This window comes from Jaculus jaculus, unplaced genomic scaffold (assembly GCF_020740685.1).
Source record: "Jaculus jaculus isolate mJacJac1 unplaced genomic scaffold, mJacJac1.mat.Y.cur u25, whole genome shotgun sequence".
NCBI lineage: Eukaryota > Metazoa > Chordata > Mammalia > Rodentia > Dipodidae > Jaculus > Jaculus jaculus.
Genome location: NW_025423515.1, coordinates 4,694,778 through 4,716,321, shown reverse-complemented (window position 1 = coordinate 4,716,321; position 21,544 = coordinate 4,694,778). Strand labels below are relative to the sequence as shown.

Genomic DNA, 21,544 nt, shown 5'->3' with positions numbered 1-21,544 from the left:
GTTGAGTATCAATAAAACTTGCATGGCTCACCACAGGCTAACACCATTGATTACTTTTCTATCCCAACAGGTTACATAGCTCTTCCCAGAACATTGGTAGCCAGCTAACTGGGAGGAGGCTTCCATCTTTGCTGCAGCTTGATTTCCCAGAGAACTGCATCTCACGCATGTGGAGTCTTTGGCAAGATAGTCTTACCATTTGGTTCTGAAGGATAACTAAGGGTCTTGGCAACACTTGAAGTATTCAGTCACGTCAGTGGATTTTATGGCTAATAGTCAGTGAAAGACAACCTACCCTGGCACTGAATTTTTCTAATAACAATGCATTGCTTCTTTGTACAACAATATCTATCCCTAAAGTACTTCTGCTTAAACTGTATTTTTACATGCAAATTATGAGCTAGACAAGAAATAGGATTTAAATACCATTTATCTGTTAGTAAACCATTAGGGTTCAAGAGAAGAGAAAAAGCCCTACATTATTAACACTATTTGTAACATACATTTGAGCCATGATGTTTCAGAGTGTGTGTGTTCATTGGATTGGAGTTGCATGGCATAGTGGCATGCACAGTGCAATATGCTTGTGTGGATTCCTACAGAAACTGCAGTGAAATTGACTGATGTAACATGGTAGATTGTTGGTCAACAGCTTGAGTTTATTGTTTATAATATATTTGATCTTGTAATAATATCTGGTTATTATTTGTACAGAATCCTTTTAGGTTTGCCATATTCATTATGACCCGAGCATTGGTAACCAGACACCAAATGGAGTCAAAATCCACAACTTTATTGAGAACTTTTGTTACACTACTAGTATTAGGAATTGAACCCATGGCCTTGTATCTTCTGGGCAGGCAGTTTACCATGTTGTTATGATACAAGCCCTAATATACACGCCTTTCCATTCCATTTCACGTTCATTAAAAATATTAATAATCTTAAGTCAGGTATGGTGGCACAAGCCTTTAATCCCAGCACTTGGTAGGCTGAGGAAAGAGTGAGTTCTAGGTAACCCTAGTACTACATAGTGAATTCCACATCTATCTGGGCTGCCATGAAACCCTACCACAAGAAAACAAAGACAAACCAAGAAAGAAAAAAACCAAACAAAACAAAACTTTTATTTCGTTGAGTCACTACAGCAATAATCAGGAATGTTATTAGTCTTGAGTCTTTTCTTCCATGGCACAGCATATAAACTTTGTGGTTATTGAATAAGTCCCTACCAAGGTACACATAGAAGCATGAATCCCAGTTTACTAGTCCCTTGTTTATAGTCTTGGGTTGAAGAGAAATATGTCATTATAGGAGTTGGTATCATTTGAAGACATAGCTGTGGACTTCACCTGGCAAGAGTGGCAGCACCTGGATGTTGTTCAGCAAAACCTCTACAGGCATGTGATGCTGGAGAACTACAGCAGCCTGATGTTCTTGGGTGAGCTAAACTCCCATGAGTTTCTGAGTAGCAAATCCTTTCTTTTTGGTTGATAAGTATAGTCATTATTGCTAACATTTTGTATTGTTTTGGTATTGTACTCTTAAAGTAACATACTTAATGGAACATGTTTTATAGAACAAAGTGGCTTTACAGTGTACACATATATAATGACAACAGTCTGTCAGATCAGGCGTTGCATGGTGAACAACCAAAAATTCTAGTAGCTATTTTGAAATGCTAATTTAAGTGTTGCTAGAAGTATACTAGCTTCTATGCTTTACAACATTAGAAATAGTTTCTTCCAAATACATCCAGTTAATTCTAACTATGCTCATGCTATCCCTTTTCTTGTACTCATTTTCCACATTTTAATTACTTGTTATATTTTCTACCTGTATTATGTGAACCTGGATTTGTAAGTGTAATGTGAACATGGAAGATTTTTGTTTCAGTTTGTCATATTTCATTTATATCCCATGAAATTTTGGGGGGAGGGACTGAAATCACATCTAATTCAGTGTAATCATGGGGAGATGTGATAGCCCAAAGGAAATATAAATTCTCCTTTCTGAGTGAGCTTATTCCGTTACTTAGAAAGCAAATGCTTCTATGATACACATTTTCACTGCCAAAAAAATCAAAACCCTAATATATTTTTTATTTCTTATCTATACATTTCCAATTGGAATATCAAGTGAGAAATTTATAGCATTTATTTCTGGTTGTTAAGTGTTGATTGTCTATTTCCATTACAATAGACTTATGTAAGTATTGCAGCATTCTTGATTTCATTGATAAGACTGTTGAAAATCTCTGGAAGGTCAGTAGAGCTGCTTTGATTTAAGATTATGACAGTCAATTGATAATGCAGGAAATAGCTATATAGTATTTCATATGATACTCTACAATTATCTTCATACCACCATTGTTAATGTTTTCTTTTTATTTGGAGGGTGGATCTCACTGTATCCTGAGATATGTGTGTGTGTGTGTGCGTGTGTGTGTGTGTGTGTGTGTGTGTGTGTTATGTTAATGTTGCAGTTAACCTAACAGAGATCAATTATAGAACTACAGCTGTTATGTTACAGAAGTCCACTTAATATAACATAGTAGTGACACAATTTATACAATATTTCCCAATGACAGGGAACTGTATGACCAAGCCAGATTTGATCTTCAAGTTGGAGCATGGATTTGCACCATGTAGTGTCTTAGAAGTCACAAGTCAAAGGCATCCAGGCAAGTAAATGCATAATGTGTAACATAGGTCAGTGAGATAAGAACCCACCAGGAATTGTCATAAGTGTATTACTGTGACTCATCTTTTATGATATGAGAAAATTCTACTCTTTTTCTGATATTCAATCATGTTTTTAATTTGTTCCAAAAATTAATTCCCTGTATAGGTCATCTGGAAAATGTGTTAGATGTTGTACTACATTGTCACCTGACCATCTTCTATATGTTTCAGTACAATAATGACACTAGTCTCTTTTCACTGCTGCAACAAAATCATTAGAAGAAACACCTTAAGGAAGAAAAATATTTATTCAAGTATACAATTCTATAACAGTGGTTACAGTGTTGACCAAAAGAAAGTATTTAGCATAATTATATTCATAATTACCTGTGAAATTTAGGTGTAACTGTGAAAAGGCAGCACCAGAGATTCCATGACAAGAAACGAGAACACGTCTGTGCAATGTGCCTGAGAATGAACATGACAAAATTATATTAGATTCTTGAAATATAGGAAGTGTGTCAGGGATTTATAAATAAGCATTTGGGACATTGAAGAAAGAAAATGTAAATGACAGTACATATAAAAGTAAGAAATCATCCATTCTCATGTTCTATATGAAATTAAAATGTAAAACCACATGTACAACATCAGGCCAGACTGTACAAAGAGCTCTTATGTCAAAAGTGGTATCTGTAGTGTTACTAGAAATATGTCTCTCTCACAAGTGTTAATTCTAGAGATACAGATCAGTATGGTTGTCACTTAATCTGTAACAGCAGACTCACATCAGAGAAATGCTACAATTAACCATTTGAAATTTTTGTCCTGAAAACTTGGGTAGTCCAGGGTGTCTTTATACATTAAATATTTCTTTGTGGGAGATGGATCCAAGAAGAAATATTCAATCTGACAGGACCAATTGCAGAATTGCTGATCATGGTTTACATTAGAGTGTCCAAGGAGGGAAGTCTTGCTGTTCTCACTCTTCATGGTGGAGAGTCAACCATATTGCTTACTGATGTTCAAAGTATAGAAAATGTTAAGCCTATATTGATTATGCTGTTTGCCTTTAGACATTCTTATATAATAGTCACATGTTTATTTGTGCAATGACTGAAAATTATAAAACTGGGTCAATTATATGGGTGGAACCTTCCCCTTACCACATGTATGTGATTCTTGCTTGGGTACTTAAATCCCTGAATTGAACTAAAAGTAGTTGGTTCTCATTTTTCACTGTCTGATAGACAAGGTAGAGCCCTTGTATTTTTGCCTGTGTGTGGAATAAATTTTGGACTCATCCTGTTAACGTCAGTCTCGAGGTTGTCTAGTGGCTTTGTCTATAAAAATAGAATTTCATTTGCCTGCAGAACTTCCATTGATCTTATTTATGAGTCCATCCATCAAAGCATATACCAACATCAGCAGGGAGCATAGAATGACTATATCAATCTATAGGTGAAGCAGCATTACTTCTGTCAACAAACACTTGTATAAAGAATGCAGGTGTGGGCTGGAGACATGGCTTACAGTTAAGTGCTTTCCTGTGAAGCCTAAGGACCTCGGTTCAAGGCTTGATTCCCCAGGACCCACATTAGCCTGATGCAAGAGGTAGCACACATATCTGGAGTTCATTTGTAGTGGCTGGCGCCCATGACATGCCCATTCTCTCTCAACCTTTCTTTCTCTGTGTCTGTTACTCTCAAATAAGCAAAAAGAATATAGGTGTTCTCCAATTTGTTTTTTTCTCCTTATTTCTCAATTGTTTTTTTCTGCATTAATAGCTATGTTTTCATGTTACTCATAGTGTCACGCTTTTCATATTCATATGTTCATCTTTATTTTAATTACTATTATTATTTTTAATATTCTAATGTCTGTTGTTTTTGTTCTTTCTCATGCAGATTTTTTGAGTCATTTTCCTTCTCCTTTTCTCCTTCATTTAGAACACTGATGATTGAAACAGTGTTCATCTGTGATTATAATTGCATATTAGTACTTAAAAATATAAGAAAATCATATCCACAGACATGAAATCCAGCATTGGGGGGAATCTCTCTGGGTTAGTATGCTTTTTGTCTAAGCATGACTTCAGATCCTCACAATAAAACAGACCACTGAGAATCCTCATAGATCACAATTTTTGCAGATAGTCTTTTACACCAGGAGGCATTGTTAAAGAAAGGTAAAGACAATGAATGTCAACCAATCTTGACTTGTTATCAGAAAGCATGCATTTTGTAACACACATTTCCAAACTGATAAACATTCACATATAAACATATAAGAAAAAAAAACCCTATTATGATTAAGTACCATAGAGAAAGGTGGTAGTTGACAGATTAGAAACAAAAACATAACCTGCCCTAGGTTATTGTAGGAAAATATTGTAGTAGAATTTGGAAATAGTTGTTGTAAATAAACCAAATATCTGTAAAGTAAATTTCCAGTCAATGTGTGCTAAAATGATGTGTAAACACTTAGGCAAGTAACTTCTAGTGGTAAATATCAAATAAGTTATTTCACTGAAAGTTAAATTGTTAAATAAACTACAGTCAAGAGAATTACTGTCTTCAAAAAAATTAAACCAGAACTTATTGAGGAGGCAAGAAAACCAAACAACAACAAAGTCCCCTTACTGGACATGGTGGTGCATGCCTTTAATTCCAGCACTTGGGAGGCAGAGGTAGGAGGATCATTGTGAGTTTGGGACTACCTTGAGGCCACCTAGTGAATTACAGGTCAGCTTGAGCTGGAGTGAAACTCTAGCTCAAAAAAAAAAAAAAAAAAAACCTCATCTCACTTAGATGTCTCTATTAAATTCTGCTAAATAGGAAATTACTTATCGCGTTTGCACTTTGTTTTGTATGATATGCCCTAAATCAAGAAATTCTTCATAGATAATATTAAAGAAGTGAATTGAAAAGTAGTATTATTAGAATTATTTTGAGTGATGTTTTTGTAAATTATAATACTGTACCAAATGCTATGAAGCCTTTGTGAGGCAATTTATTTTTAGTATTTTGAATGTAATGTTTGTTTTTATTTATCAGAAGTAACAAGTCCACAGAAAATGTACTGGACAAAGACTAATGATTTGAAACAATGCCAGAATTCTGTTTACCAGAAGTTACATAAGATGTATTATCATGGAACAAACACAGGTGACAAGGTGTATGAATGGAAGATAGGCTTTATCTCCAAGTCTCACTTGACTAAGCATCATGGAACTCAAGCAGGGGAGAAACCTTATGACTGTAATGTATGTGGAAAAGCTTACCTCACCCAGTCACTTCTCACTGTTCATTATCAAACTCACACTGGTTATAAGCCCTATGAATGTAGCAAATGTGCGAAAAACTCCATTCTGAACTCATATCCTAATAAGTATCAGAGAACTCATACAGGTGAGAAGCCTTATGAATGTGGAAAAGCTTACATCACCAAGTCACAGCTTACTGTGCATCATCAAACACATACATGTGAAACGCCATATGAATGTTTGGAATGTAGCAAAGCTTTCATCTCCAAGTCATGCCTCATGACACTTCAGAAAACTCACACAGGTGAGAAGCCATATGAATGTACTGAGTGTGGGAAAGCTTTCATCTTCCATTCAAAACTTAATAGGCATAAGAGAACTCATACAGGTGAAAAGCCTTATGAATGTACTGAGTGTCGGAAAGCTTTCTTCTCCAAGTCATATCTCACAGAACATCAGAAAACTCATGCAGGTGAGAAGCTATATGAATGTTTTAAATGTGGGAAATCCTTCGTCTACAAGTCAAAATTAATTGTTCACTTTAGAATTCATACAGGGGAGAAACCATATGAATGTACTGAATGTGGGAAAGCATTCATCTCCAAGTCATATCTTACTAAGCATCAGAGAACTCACACAGGAGAAAGGCCATATGATTGTACTGAATGTGGGAAATCCTTCATGACCAGGACATACCTAATGACTCATTGGAGAACTCATACAGGTGAAAAGCCATATGAATGTGCTCAATGTGAGAAGACCTTCATCTGTAAGTCACATCTTATTAGTCATCAAAGAACTCACATTGGTGAAAGGCCATATAAATGTACCGAATGTGAGAAAACTTTCATCCACAAGTCACATCTCATTAGGCATCAGATCACTCACTCAGGAGAAAGGCCATATGATTGTACTGAATGTGGGAGAGCCTTCGCCTGCAATTCTTATCTTAAATTGCATAAGAGAACTCACGCAGTTGAGAAGCCATATGAATGTACTGAATGTGGGAAAGCCTTCACCATCAAAGTATATCTTAATAGGCATCAGAGGTCTCACACAGGTGAAAAGCCATATGAATGTACTAAATGTGGGAAAGCCTTCAACAAGAAGACACATCTCACTAACCACCAGAGAACTCACACAAATGAAAAGCCATATGAATGTTGTAAATGCAAGAAAGCTTTCATCTGCAAGTCAAATCTTATTAGGCATCAGAGAATTCATACAGGTGAAAAATCACATGAATACTGAAAGTGGAAAAGCTTTCATCTCCCAGTCATGTCTTATTAAATGACAGAGAACTCACACAGGTGAAAAGCCATATGAATGTATTGAATGTTGGAAAGCCTTCAACTCCAAGTCGTGTGATAATGTGCATAAGAGAACTCACACAGATAATAAGCCAGATGAATGTAGTGAATGTGGGAAAAAGTTCATCTGCAAGTCATGCCTAATGATTCACTGGAGAGAAAGTCTTCATCTGCAAGTCAAATCTTACTAGGCATCAGAGAACTCATACAAGTGAGAAGCCATATGAATGTGGTAAGTGTGTGAACACTTCTATTGACAAGTCACATCTTAATAGGCATAGAAGAATTCAACACAGGTGAAAAGGTATGTCAGTATACTGACTGTCAGAAACCTTTTCTCTCCAAATCCCAGATCTTAATGATTCATTCATCAATGAATTAATACAGTTGAGAAGCTATGTCAATGTAATGAATGAAGAAGAGCTTTCTTTGCAAAGTGAGACCTTAGGAAATGTCAGAGTCCATATCAATGTATTAAATTATTCTGTAATAGTTTCATCTTCAAGACATATCTCACTCTGCACTGGAGAACTAACACAGGTTTAAATCCATATGAGTGTACTTAATTTGGGAAATCTTTTCTTGCTACGTTATATCTTTGTAATAATTAGAGAATTCATACACGTGAGAAGCTATATGAATATAATGTATATGTGAAAGCTTTTATTGCTAAGTCAAATGTTATTAGCATTATAGAACACCAGTTTAGAATCCATATGAATATACTACTATAGGATAGTTACCAACTTCAAGTCACAGCTCACTATGCATTAGAGAACTCACAATTTAAAGAAACCCTATGAATATAATGAATGTGGAAACACATTAAACTCCCATTAAGTATATGGCTGTGAGAAAGCTTTCTGCCAGAAGTCACAACTCAATGTGTGTCTTTACGTAGGTGACAATCTAGTGAATATGCTTAACATGACAAATCTTTTTTACTGGAGTCATAAGTCACAAATTAGAACACACAGTTTAAAAGTTATAATAACCTTGAAAAAGGTTTCAAACCAAATTTTGTATATGAGGATTCACATAGGAGAGAAAACATACATGTAAATATCTAAATACATTCATCTCCCCATCACAGTTCACTGTCTGTCAGGGAACTTACACATATGAAAAACCATGTAAGTGTAGTAAATGTGTACGAGCTTTTATCTGTCATTCATAGACTGCAGTATATGTAAGTGCATGTAACTTAGAAATCATCTGTATATAATGAATGTTGAAAACCTGCACACAATATTCATGAATCTGAAAAAAATACTTTGTTCTTTAAGTCATACCTTAGTGTATTTCTGAAAACGTGGTGGTGGGACATATATGGAATTGATGTAGGACCCTTGCACTTGAAGAGTCTTGCAGTAATGTAAACAAAGCTTAATGGCCCTATTGTGATGTTTGTAAAAGCTAAAATCAGAATGAAGTGTGGGTATAAGAAATTTTGTCAGTATTATTTTGTGTGGTGATTAATTGCTGTGTTCTGACATGTTCCTGGGAACTTGAAGAACGTTCACTACAAAAGTAATCATCTGTTTTCTTGCAGAGGAAATTTTTTGAGGTTCTGAATTTCAATACATAGAAACACTGTTTGTTTGAGATGCAACCCTTTTAGGAGATTTTCAACTTTGAGGATCAGAATATTGATAAGTGTAAAAATGCTTCATGTAGTCCTGATCAGTCTGAAAACAAGAGAGGTCTGTAATGACTATGCTAAAAGATTACTGTTCTGTTTTGGTCACTCAAGTCATATTGCTTTTTTAAGTAGAGCAAAGTCAGGAAATTGAGGTCAGGAAGAACAGAAATTCTTCACATTGCCACTCGGCAAAGAAGGGAAGTCTTTTAGTTCTTGTGTAGAAAATCTGTGATGTCAAATATAGAGCTGTGAAAATGAAAAATGTTTCAGTGTAGCTGTGTAGATATCCTGGCGATTGCTGCTAATGAATGCAGCTCATGCTTGTATAGTTTAATTTCCCGATAAACTAGCTTTCAGGGCTGTCATGGTTGAATTTTGAGACCAGATTTTTTTTTTTTCTCCCTCAGGGTCCTTAGGTAAAGATGTAAGGTTTGATGTTTGTCTTGTTTGTACTCCCAATTTTATTGCTTCACTATTTCCTTGGCGTATCTTCTTTTTGTAATGGAACTGTTTACTCTGTGTTGGAACTAAGTATGTGTACTTTGAGTTAACAAAGTTTAAAATTAATTGACATTCTGTCTTCTCTGTTGAGATATGGGATTGTTAAAATCTCATTTATATTTGCTTAATATTACAGAAACTTTTACGTCAGATTGAATGCATATGTAATCAGAAAAATGTCAAGGGTTTATGTGGTCCAAGGGCAAAATTTAGATATATGAATGCAAAGTTTCCCCTCTAGCCTCATGTTTACTTTCAATTTATGCTGACTTGGAACTTACTATGTACTCTAAATCTAGCCTTCAACTCACAGTGATCCATCTGTCTCTACTTTCCAAATGTGGAATTAAAGCATGTACCATGGGTTGGAGAGATGGCTTAGCAGTTAAGTGCTTGCCTGTGAAGCATAAGGACCCCAGTTTGAGGCTCAGTTACCCAGGACCCATATTAGCTAGATGCACAAGTGGGCATACACATCTGCAGTTGATTTGTAGTGGCCTGAGTCCCTGGCACACCCATTCTCTCTGTCTCTGCCTCTTTCTCCCTCTGTTACTCTTAAAGAAGTTATAAAAACAAAAAATAAAAAGTCTGTGCCACTATCCTCAGTTGTTATTCAATTTTAATGTATGTAATTGATATAAGAGGTGATGGATGTAAGAATACTATCTGATATATGACGATCAAAAATGTTTTAATGGACTTGGGAGATGGTTACTTGGGTAAAGTTTATACCATGGAAGCATGAGAGAGTGACTTTGAATCCCCTTAACCCATGTAAAAATGCTAGTTGTGGAGTTGGCAAAATTATTCAGTGATTAATGCATTTCCTGTAAAGCCCTGTGACCAATGTTTAATTCTCCTGTACCTACATTAAGACATAATGAGAGTGTCACGTTCATGTTGTTTGCAGCAGGTAAAGGCCCAGGCATTCATTCATTCCTCCTCTTCTTACAAATAAAAAAAGTGTGTGTGTGTGTGTGTGTGTGTGTGTGTATAGGTAGATAGATAGATAGATATATACATATATATGAGATATTTTGCATTATTGCTTGTGGTTGTCCATGTTTGTCATTCCAGAAAAAGGAAGAAAGTACACACAGAATCCCAGATCTGAGTATTTCAATTGTCTAGCTGAACTGATGATCTCCGAGTTTAAGGCAAGACTTGGTATGGATATATCCAACCTCTCACTGTCTTAAACAAGAGATTTTGCTAATAATTTAAACATGTTTATAACAAACAGTAACATTTAATGGCCGTTCTCTTAAACATAGAAGCAAAAGTTTCAAACACTCCTTGCAAATAGATGCAAGAATACATCCAAAATATCACTTATGATAGCACCATGGCTATATTCTACAATTATAGGTATGATTCATAAGGTGTGATAGTTTGAAACAATGTGCCTGTTGCAGTCAGGTTTGCACGGCTGGCCTAAATTACCTGACCAAGGCTATAATACCCATAAGCCCACACCCAAGATTACACTGCTTCCAGGAGGCACTAATTCTCAAATCTCTGCTGGGAACCTAGCATTTAGAACATGTAAGTTTATGTGGGACACCTGAATGAAACCACCATATTCCGTCCATAGCCCCATGAACTGATAACCATATGTGATATAAAATACAGTGCATTCAGTCCAACTTTTAAAATCCCCATAATTTTATCAATTCCAATGATGTTCAAACATGCCGATAGTCTTTTAACTTTTCAGATGTTTTAACTGATCTGCAGTAGGAAAAATAAACACAAACCTCCCAAAATAGATTACAGTATAAGCACTCAAACTGAAAAAGATGGCATTTAGCATAACAAAAGATAATTCAACCTACACAAGATTTAAACATGGTGAATATCAACCTTTGTATCTCTAGGGTTGAACAACTCTAATTCATGACAAACCCAATAATCCTACTTAGCAACAAGTCTCAAGTTCTAATTCTGCCCCTTCAGCTATACTATTCACAGTCCTGTAAGTTCATCCATGACTAGCAGCTCTCCTTAGCATAACATCTCATGGTCCGCACATCTCCAGTAGTTTTCCACTGCAATCCATGGTCCTTGCTCACAGCTCCATTGGGTCTTCATGCAGGCATCCAGCAAGCCTGATTCACGCTGGCAAAGGCTGTTTTCAAAATAAGACTTCATTGCAGATTCAATGACCCTCTCCTGCATTTCTCATACTCCACAATACCAGGTGGGGTGGCAGTTGGTTAATCAGGGGACTGATAAAGCAGACTTTGAAGAGCATTCAGGCCCCTTCAAAAGAGTCTCAATTCTTCCTCTTTCCCAGTGTGGCTGGCAAACGGAATCTCAATGATTGTAATCTCATATAATTGCCACTGAAAGACCAGAAGTTTCAGCCTAATGATTTCACTTTTTGTGCCAAATCCCTCTGCTCACACAAGTCCATTTCTATGTAAAGCAACCCTGCTTAAGTATCATATCATGGGCATTGCAGCAAACCCCTCAAACTGTGTCTAGCTCAATTCAGGCATAGTTTTTTGTTGTTGTTGTTTGTTTTTTTTTTTGTTTCAAGGTAGGGTCTGTAGCTCAGACTGAACTGGGATTCACTATGGAGCCTCAGGGCGGCCTCAATTTCACAACAGTCCTCCTACCTCTACCTCCCAAGTGCTAGGATTAAAGGCATGCACCACCACACCGTGCTTCAGTTCTTAGTCCTTATTGCATCCATGTAATTAAAGTCTTATCCGAGTAGTCCATCAAGCTGTATCTATTGCACGGCAGCACGACAAGGCATCTCTTAGGCCAGTATTTCAAGTCATTCTACATTCCTTTTGAAAATCAGCTCCTAAAGGCCAAAGCCACACAGGTGTCTAGCAGCAATGCCACTCTCAGTACCAACTTTTCTGTTGTAGTAACATTCACATTGCTGACAGAAATCCCCTGACCAAGAGTAGCTCCAGGTGAGGGGAAAGTTACTTTGGCTTACAGACTCCAGGGGAAGCTCCATGATGGCAGTTGTTGCATTCAGGTTTGCATTACTATTTTAAAAAGACCAAGAGCAGTTTTGGGGGGAAAGTGTTTATTTCAACTTATAGGCTTTAGAGGAATCTCCATGATGGCAGGGGAAAATGATGGCATGAGTAGAGGGTGGACATCACCCCCTGGCCAACATAAAGTGGACAACTGGAACATAAGAGTGTGCCAAACACTGCCACAAGGAAGGTGGCTTTAACACCCATGAGCCCACCCCTGACAATACACTGCTTCCAGGAGGCGTTAATTTCCAATTGTCATTGACTGGGGAACCTAGCATTCAACACACCTAAGTCTATGTGGGACAGCTGAGTCAAACCAACACAACGGGAAAATGATGGCATGAGCAGGTGGAAAAACCTCAACCAAATATAAAATTATTCACAGTGAAATTAGTTGCTGAAGCTGCTCTTGTTAAACACATTAACAATCTCAAGGGAGATGGATCACCTGCTTTACATTAAAATAATTGAGATAATGCCTGAGGTTATTCTAACCCAGACAGAGTAAATAGTAGGGTCACAAAATGTTTTGAAAAGAGATCTGAAAGAAACTATCCTTAGATGTCATGATTTCATTTATGCATTAAGATTAAGGCTGTATCCTACACACCTCATATTTGGTTATGAAGCAAGAAAAATATATGGGGGTAGTCAACATGTTCCTGTTTCCAGGAGCTTCTGCTGAGGCATGTCATATTGGCAAAGTGTGATGACCCTAATGAGGAGGTTGGTGAATTCATTAGAAGATGGATCATGGTTTGCATCATGACCTGATAGTATTTTAGTTATACCAGGGTTATGCACGGACTACCATGGAGCACTCTTGGGTCAGGACATAATTTTCCCTCACTATTCAGCAAAGCCTGAGGTGAAGATCTGGCAATTTCATAGAATGTCAGTCACTGTTTATAATATCAGACTTGAACTGTAGATGTTCAATGTTTCCTTGATGGTTATTGAGTTTACATTGGTCCAGCCTCTCCTTGTTGTGCCTTATGCCACTTAGAAACATTTATTCTATGTTTTTATATGTTGAAAGTATTTAACTTGTTTTGATTTTACAGGACTAACAGCTAAACAATAATCTTAGAGCTCCCAGGTAAGACTATAGGGACAATTATATTTTAACTGAATGCAATTTACATTGTAGATGGCTATAAAATTATTGGATGTCAGGGGTAGAATGTGGTAGTTTAAATGGATGTCCTTCTATAGATTCAGGGTAGATCCTATGCATTCTTGCTTATGATGCTAGTGGTTTCACTTTTCTCTTTGCATGGACCTATTACGGAACTTCTTCTCTATCTGCAAGATTCAAATAAGTTATGTTCCTCCTATGAACTGTGCCTGTTTAGAAAGTTCATCCCAGCAGCATACAGTTGACTGAAACATAAGGGATATACATACCATACACACACACACACACACACAAATACTGGGGATCATGTATAACATACTGTTAGCTCACATTCCAAGTGGATAAGTTAAAATCATTTGCAATAAAATTAGAAGTCAAGGGTGACACTTCCTCTGTTCTTATTAATTACCCTGCTGGAAAATTTAGCTAGAGAAATAAGAATAATGAAGTAGAAAAAAAAAAGGATACAAGTAGGCAAACAAGTCAATGTACCGTTATTTGCAGATGTTACCAGTTTACACATGGAAGACGTAAATTTATACATGAGTTTACATTGGTCATTATCTTTAAAATACCAATAATAATATAATTAATACACATTTTGAATGAGATACTTGTGATTCCTTAAAGGATGTGGGCTTGGCAATCCAACAATAAATACCTACAGACTAGAAAGCGTATCTTCTATGTTCACAGGCTATAGGTGTGGATTCCTCAGCCATCCCACCCTATCTTATATATCCACTTGCCATCAATACACATGTGTTCCAATGCTCATGAAGCATACCAGAAACAGATTATTTAATGTACATACCAGAGAATGACCGAGGCAGCTGGCTAAAAGGCACAGACCGGTCAGTAGCAAGGAAAGCCAGAAAGTGTACTAAGTATGCTTTGTGCTCTGTCCAGTCACATAAGAGGGACTTTACTTAAGAAAACAGCAGGAGATTGGTAGAAGTTTTCACATTCCAAAAATTATACAAGCACTAAGAAAAACAAGTGTGGCTGACACAACTCTGACAAATAACGGTTTGAATATGGCACACCAATGAACAGTATGTCCATAGCAGATATTAAAGTTTTTAATAAGATTTCATAAGTACAGTCCAATGCCACAGGTACAATGATTATTAAAAAATGCTCCTTATGGAAGAGAGGGGGCTTCCAGTCAAGATGGCGACCACCTAGCTGCACTACAAACAACAAGGGATAAAAAGGCAAGTATTCAAGGGAAATTAGGAACTTTTTGAAGAGGGAGGGCACACCCCCGCGACCCACGCCCCGACACCCCGCCCTCTGCAAATAACTGCATCAGGCGCGGCCCGGCGCCCAGCGGCCCAGCGCCCCGTGCGCACCAAGGCCCATGCGTCCCGGCGGCCCCGCGCACCCCACAACCCCTGTGCCCCGCCCCCGCCTCACTCCCCCAGCACGCCCAACGCTCCCTACCCACACACGACAGGCGCACCCCAAATGCCCCGCAGCGTCCAGCGCCCTGCGCCCAGGTGTGCCCCACGTGCCCCGAGACCCCCCGCACCCCACCCCGGCGCTCGTCGAGCCCGCCCCTGTGCTCCCCACCCCTGCCGCACGTCCAGAGTGCCCCGCGGCATCCCGCAGCATCCAGCACTCCATCTTACCTCAGCGTGCTCCACGCCCCCTGCGTGACCCGCGACCCCCTGGACCCCCTCCCCCGCGCAATCCGCCCCCTCCCCCCTGCGAGTCCAGAGCACCCCATGATATACCACAGTGCCCCGCGCTCTAGCTGACCCCCCTCCCCGCACGCCCTGCGTCCCCACCCCCACGCGCCCCCGAGCATTCGTGCCCTGAGCCCCGTGCTTCCTGAAGAGCTCACTGCCCCCCCCCGCGCCCCCACCCGGCATGCCCCTCGTCCCCTCGCCGCACGTGGCCAGGGCGCCCCCACGCGTCTGAAGCGCACCCCTGCGTGCCCAGGCATGCCCCGTGCCCCCTGTGCCCCACCCCCACGCATCCTGCACCCGGGCGTGCCTCAGTGTACCCCCTCCACGCCCCCCGCCTGAACCCCTCCACCCCCCCCGCAAGCCCCGGCCCCCCACGCATCCAGAGCAACCCACGGCGTCCCTTGGCATCCCGCACCCCGGTGTGTCCCGTGACCCTGCCCCCACGCACACCCTGCAACCCCCCGCGCACCCCGCACACCACCCACGTGCCCTGCGCCCCTAGCCCCCCGCACCTCCCGCATGCTCCCCCGCGCACCCCATGATCCCCTGCGTGCCCCCCGGGTGCCCTGCACCCCCAATGTGCCCCACACACCCCCCCTGCATGCACACCCCCACACACCAACAGCGCGCCCCTCGCCCCCTGACTGATCAGAGCTCCCCACGCCCCTCCAGGGCACCCCACCCCGCGCCCCCTGAGCCATACCGCCTCCCGCACACCCCACCCTGATTGCCCGGTGTCCCAGCACACCTCGACCCCCCGTCGCGTGCCCCACTCGCTCCATACACCATCGCACCCCACGCCCCCTTCCACCCACCCGCCCATGCACCCACGCCCATCCCGCATGGCAGTGCTCTGATCGGGCACCCACCAGGTACGCCTGCCAGCCTGCTGCATGAAGCTTAGACCTCCTGCTTTGCCCTTGTTCTCTGATCCTGCGAGTAGACCAGCCACGTGGTGCTCGGTTTGCAGGCCTGTGGGGGCCACCCCTGCCGTGAATAGGTGGCTGCCAGATCCCCTGCTGCTGTTCTCACATCACTTGCCACCGGTCAGTTTCTGCTGTGTCCTGATTCCGTACCCACATCATCTGCCTCTGCACTACAATTGCACCTGCAGTGGGCCCAGTCCCACAGCAAAAGCCACATAAGTCCACACTGAGTCACTAGCACCAGCGCAGGTGCCATCCCCTACCTGTACATTGCCACCCATCCCCCACTCCCCTGAGGCAGAAGAGCACAGACTGTTTACAGACCCCAGTGTACCCAGCCAGAATCTAGGCAACTTCAGGGCTTGCTACCTCAGTCCCCTTTCAAGCTCAAAGGCAGGCAGCTTAGGTGCATTACTGTGTGAGAATTCAGGCAACTTTGGTGCCCCTGTCAGGCTATAGGTATGCGGCTTCGGCAAGAGTGAGCAAAAACCCAGGCTGCTTACAATTGCCCCTGGCTGCCTTGGATTCGCATTAAGCTAGATCCCAGGCTGCTCCACCCACCTACCTGCCCATACACTGACATGGGTAGACCACAGTGCAAAAGAAAGAATACGAAAAATAAAATGGAAGAAAATCCAGACAGATCACCCAGTCCAAGAAGGATCACAACTAACCAAAACATAGAAGAGTGTTTAGGATCAGAACATCAAGTGGAAGCAATGAACAATGCAACCCTGACCAAACTACTGCTAGATCTGACAGGAAAGCTACAAAGGATAGATAATCGTATGGATGCTACCATCACTAAGCTAGAGCAATATGATAAGACACTGGAAGGAATTCAAAGAGAGTTGAGGGAGAGTGAAAAAAAAGAGAACCTTAAAAATCAGCTGGCCACACTAAATGAAAACATAAAGAAATGCAAGGAAGATTTCCAAGAATCATCAAGAAAATCAGAAAATGAGACAAAAAGGGAGCTGGACAAAGTGATGGAAGTGATACATAGGAAAGTAGTAGAAAATGCAAACTTAATTGAACAAGTCCAAAACTCACTAGAGGATTTCAAGAATAGAGTCAGCGAAGTGGAAGATAGAAATTCTTATCTGGAAGACAGGATGGAAGAAACAGTTCGAGAGTCCAAAAATTTCAGTAAGTTCAAAAGTTCCTGTGAACAGATCATGAAGGAATTGTGGTATACACTTAAACGTCCTAATATCAGAATCATTGGAATACCAGAAGGAGAAGAATTTCAGACCAAAGGCATGGAGAACCTATTTAACACAATAATTGAAGAAAACTTCCCCCGTCTCTTAAAAGAAAGGCCCATCAATATTCGAGAAGCAAACAGAACTCCTAACTGACTAGACCAAAGGAGAAACTCACCAAGGCATATTATCATTAAGACTCTAAACATTGACACCAAGGAAAAAATCCTAAAAGCAGCTAGGGAAAAACAGCACACCACTTTCAAAGGAAACCCCATCAGAATTACTTCACACTTCTCAATGGAAACCCTGAAAGCTAGAAGGGCCAGGAATGATACTCTACACTCTCTAAGAAACTATGGCTTCCAACCCAAATTACTCTACCCGGCAAAAGTCTCCCTTATAATAGATGGTGAAAGGAAAACTTTCCATGATAAAACTCAGCTTTACAACTATATGAACACAAAACCAAACCTACAGAAAGTTCTCCAGGAAATTCTCCACCGAGAAGAAACAAATAACCAAACAAAAATGCCTACAAGAAGCAGATCACAGAAATCAAACCCAGAGTAGATAGAAAAAAAAAAAAATCCATGCAAATGCCAACACACCTCTACCACCACAAAATGACAGGGATCAAATCAAATCTCACAGTCATCACCCTAAACATTAATGGCCTTAATTCACCCATCAAGAGACACAGGCTAACAGGGTGGATCAAAAAATTAGACCCCTCAATCTGCTGCCTTGAAGAAACCCACCTTACCACTAAAGACAGAAACCTCCTCAGGGTGAAAGGGTGGAAAACAATATTCCAAGCAAATGGTAATAAGAAACAAGCAGGTGTAGCTATATTAATATCAGATAATGTGGACTTCAAACCAAAAACAATCAAAAAAGACAAAGAAGGCTACTTCCTACTTGGAACAATCCATCAAGAGGATATTACAATCATAAATCTGTATGCACCAAACACAGGGGCACCGCAGTTCATAAAACAAAACCTACTTGACAATAAAACAGAAATAACCACCAACACCATCATAGCTGGGGACTTTAACACACCATTATCAGTAACAGACAGATCATCCAAACAGAAGCTCAACAGGGAAGTTAGAGAGCTCAACAAAACCATAGAGCACTTAGACCTAACAGACATCTACAGAACTTTCCACCCCAAATCCACAGACTACACATTCTTCTCAGCAGCCCATGGAACATTCTCTAAAATAGACCATATACTGGTTCACAAAGATAGCCTCCACATATTTAGGAAAATCGACATAATTCCATGCATGATATCAGATCATAATGCTATATTCCTAGAAATCAACAACAAAAAAACCAACAAGAGCCCCAACGGCAACTGGAAACTGAATAGCACACTCTTAAACAATAAATGGATAGTGGAGGAAATAAAAAATGAAATTGCAAAATTCCTGGAATTGAATGACAATGAGAACACATCATAATAAAACTTGTGGGAGACAATGAAGGCAGTCCTCAGGGGAAAATTCATAGCACTCAATGCCTTCATAAAAAAGACGGAAATATCTCAAATCAATAGCCTAACCACCCACCTAAAGGCATTGGAAAAAAACAAGAAAAATCCAACCCAAAGAGCACCACAAGGAAAGAAATAATGAAAATCAGAGCAGAAATTAATGAATTGGAAACCAAGGAAACAATTAAGGCAATTGACAAAGCAAAGAGCTGGTTCTTTGAAAAAATAAACAAGATTGACAAACCTCTGGCCAATTTGATCAAGCAAAAAAAGGAGAGACTCCAAATTAACAAAATTCAAAATGAAAAAGGAGAGATCACAACAGACATCAGTGAAATTGGCAGAATCATCAGGACTTATTTCAAAAACCTCTACTCCACAAAACTGGAAAATGTTGAGGAGATGGATAAATTCCTGGATGCATATCATCTACCAAAGCTCAAATCAGAGCAGATTAATCACCTCAATGAACCCATCACACTCATGGAGATTGAAAAAGTAATAAAAATACTGCCCAAAAAGAAGAGTCCAGGACAAGATGGATTACTGGCCAAATTTTATCAAACCTTCATGAAAGAACTCAAACCAATCATCCTAAAACTGTGCCACACAATTGAAGAACAGGGAAAGCTCCCCAACTCCTTCTATGAAGCTAGTATCACCCTAATCCCAAAACCAGGCAGAGATGCCTCAAGAAAAGAAAACTATCGGCCTATTTCCCTAATGAACATAGACGCAAAGATCCTCAACAAAATTCTCACAAACCGAATCCAACAACACATCAAAAGCATTATCCACCTTGACCAAGTGGGATTTATCCCAGGAACACAGGGTGGTTCAACATATGAAAATCTGTCAATGTAATACACCACATAAACAATCTTAAACATAAAAATCACATGATCATTTCGATAGATGCAGAAAAGGCCTTTGACAAGATACAACATCACTTCATGATCAAAACATTGGAGAGAATCGGCATGGCCGGTTCACATCTTACTATAATAATGGCAATATACAAAGCTCCAAAGGCCCAAATAATTCTTAATGGAGAGAGACTGGAGGAATTCCCATTGAGATCAGGAACAAGACAGGGATGTCCTCTCTCACCTCTGCTTTTCAATATAGTTCTGGAAGTCCTAGCCCAAGCAATAAGGCAGGAGAAGGAAATAAAAGGGATACAATTTGGAAAGGAAGAAGTTAAGTTAGCTCTGATGACATGATTGTATATGTAAGAGACCCAAGAGACTCCATCCCAAAACTCCTGAAGGTGATTAACTCCTAAAGCAAAGTAGCAGGATACAAAATCAATGCACAAAAATCGGAAGCATTTCTGTATGCAAATGACAAAGACACAGAAAAAGAAATAAAGGACATAGTCCCATTTTCAATAGCAACAAAAAAAATAAAATAAAATACCTTGGAATAACGTTAACCAAGGAAGTAAAAGATCTATACAACGAAAATATAAAAACTCTCAAAAAAGAAATTGAGGAGGACTTGAAATGATGGAAAGACCTCCTATACTCCTGGATAGGCAGAATTAACATTGTGAAGATGACAATCCTACCAAAGGCAATATAGAGATTTAACACAATTCCAATTAAAATCCCTACAATGTTCTTCACAGACATAGAAAAAATGATCTCAAATTTCATATGGAAAGGCAGAAGGCCTCGCATATCCAAACATATCCTCAGCAAAAGAAATACCTCTGGTGGCATCACCATACCCGATATAAAGTCATACTACAAAGCCATAGTAATAAAAACAGCATGGTACTGGCATAAAAACAGGGGTATAGACCAATGGAATAGACTTGAGGACGCGGATTTTGGGCCAAGCAACTATAGCTACTTGATATTCGACAAAGTCCCAAACAATATAGACTGGAAAAAAGATAGCATCTTCAACAAATGGTGCTGGATAACCACATGCAGGAAACTAAAACTTGATCCACACATTTCACCATGCACAACACTCAAATCCAAATGGATCAAAGACCTCAACATAAGACCAGAAACTCGAAAGCTAATGGAAGAAAATTTAGGAAGTACTTTCCATGATATAGGAATGGAAAAAGACTTCCTGAATAAAACCCCAGTGGCTCAAGTTCTTAAACAGTCACTCAACCATTGGGATCATATGAAGCTGAAGAGTTTCTTTACAGACAAGCATATAATAAGCAAAGCCAATAGAATACCCACAGAATGGGAGAAAATATTTGCAGGATATCCGACTGATAGAGGCCTTATCTGTAGAATTTACAAAGAACTCAAAAGTCTAAACAATAAGAAGACAAATACCCCACTCACAAAATGGGGCACAGAGTTAAACAGGCAATTCACAGAGGAAGAGATACAAATGGCAAACACACACCTAAGAAAATGTTCATCATCCCTAATCATCAGAGAAATGCAAATTAAAACAACTATGAGATTCCACCTTACCCCAATAAGGAGAGGCAACATCAAAAGGTCAAATGAAAACAAATGCTGGCGAGGATGTGGAGAAGCAGGGACACTCATTCACTGTTGGTGGGAATGCAGGATGGTACAACCACTTTGGAAAGAAATATGGAGACTCCTGAAAAAGCTGACTATATAAATAGCAACAGACCCAGTTATACCATTACTGGGCATGTACCCTAAAACCTTCAAACCAAAAGCC

At 39.8% G+C, this 21,544-nt stretch overlaps 1 protein-coding gene across 1 annotated transcript; it reads left to right on the top strand.

Moving 5' to 3' along the window:
- The first annotated feature begins 5,752 nt into the window (after positions 1–5,752).
- Positions 5,753–7,200, top strand: LOC123457514 (zinc finger protein OZF-like). The gene is made up of 2 exons (XM_045141395.1): positions 5,753–6,421; positions 6,506–7,200. Exons 1-2 carry the CDS (start codon positions 5,761–5,763, stop codon positions 7,198–7,200), a joined length of 1,356 nt encoding a protein of 451 aa, XP_044997330.1. The 5' UTR covers positions 5,753–5,760.
- The last annotated feature ends 14,344 nt before the right edge of the window (positions 7,201–21,544 follow it).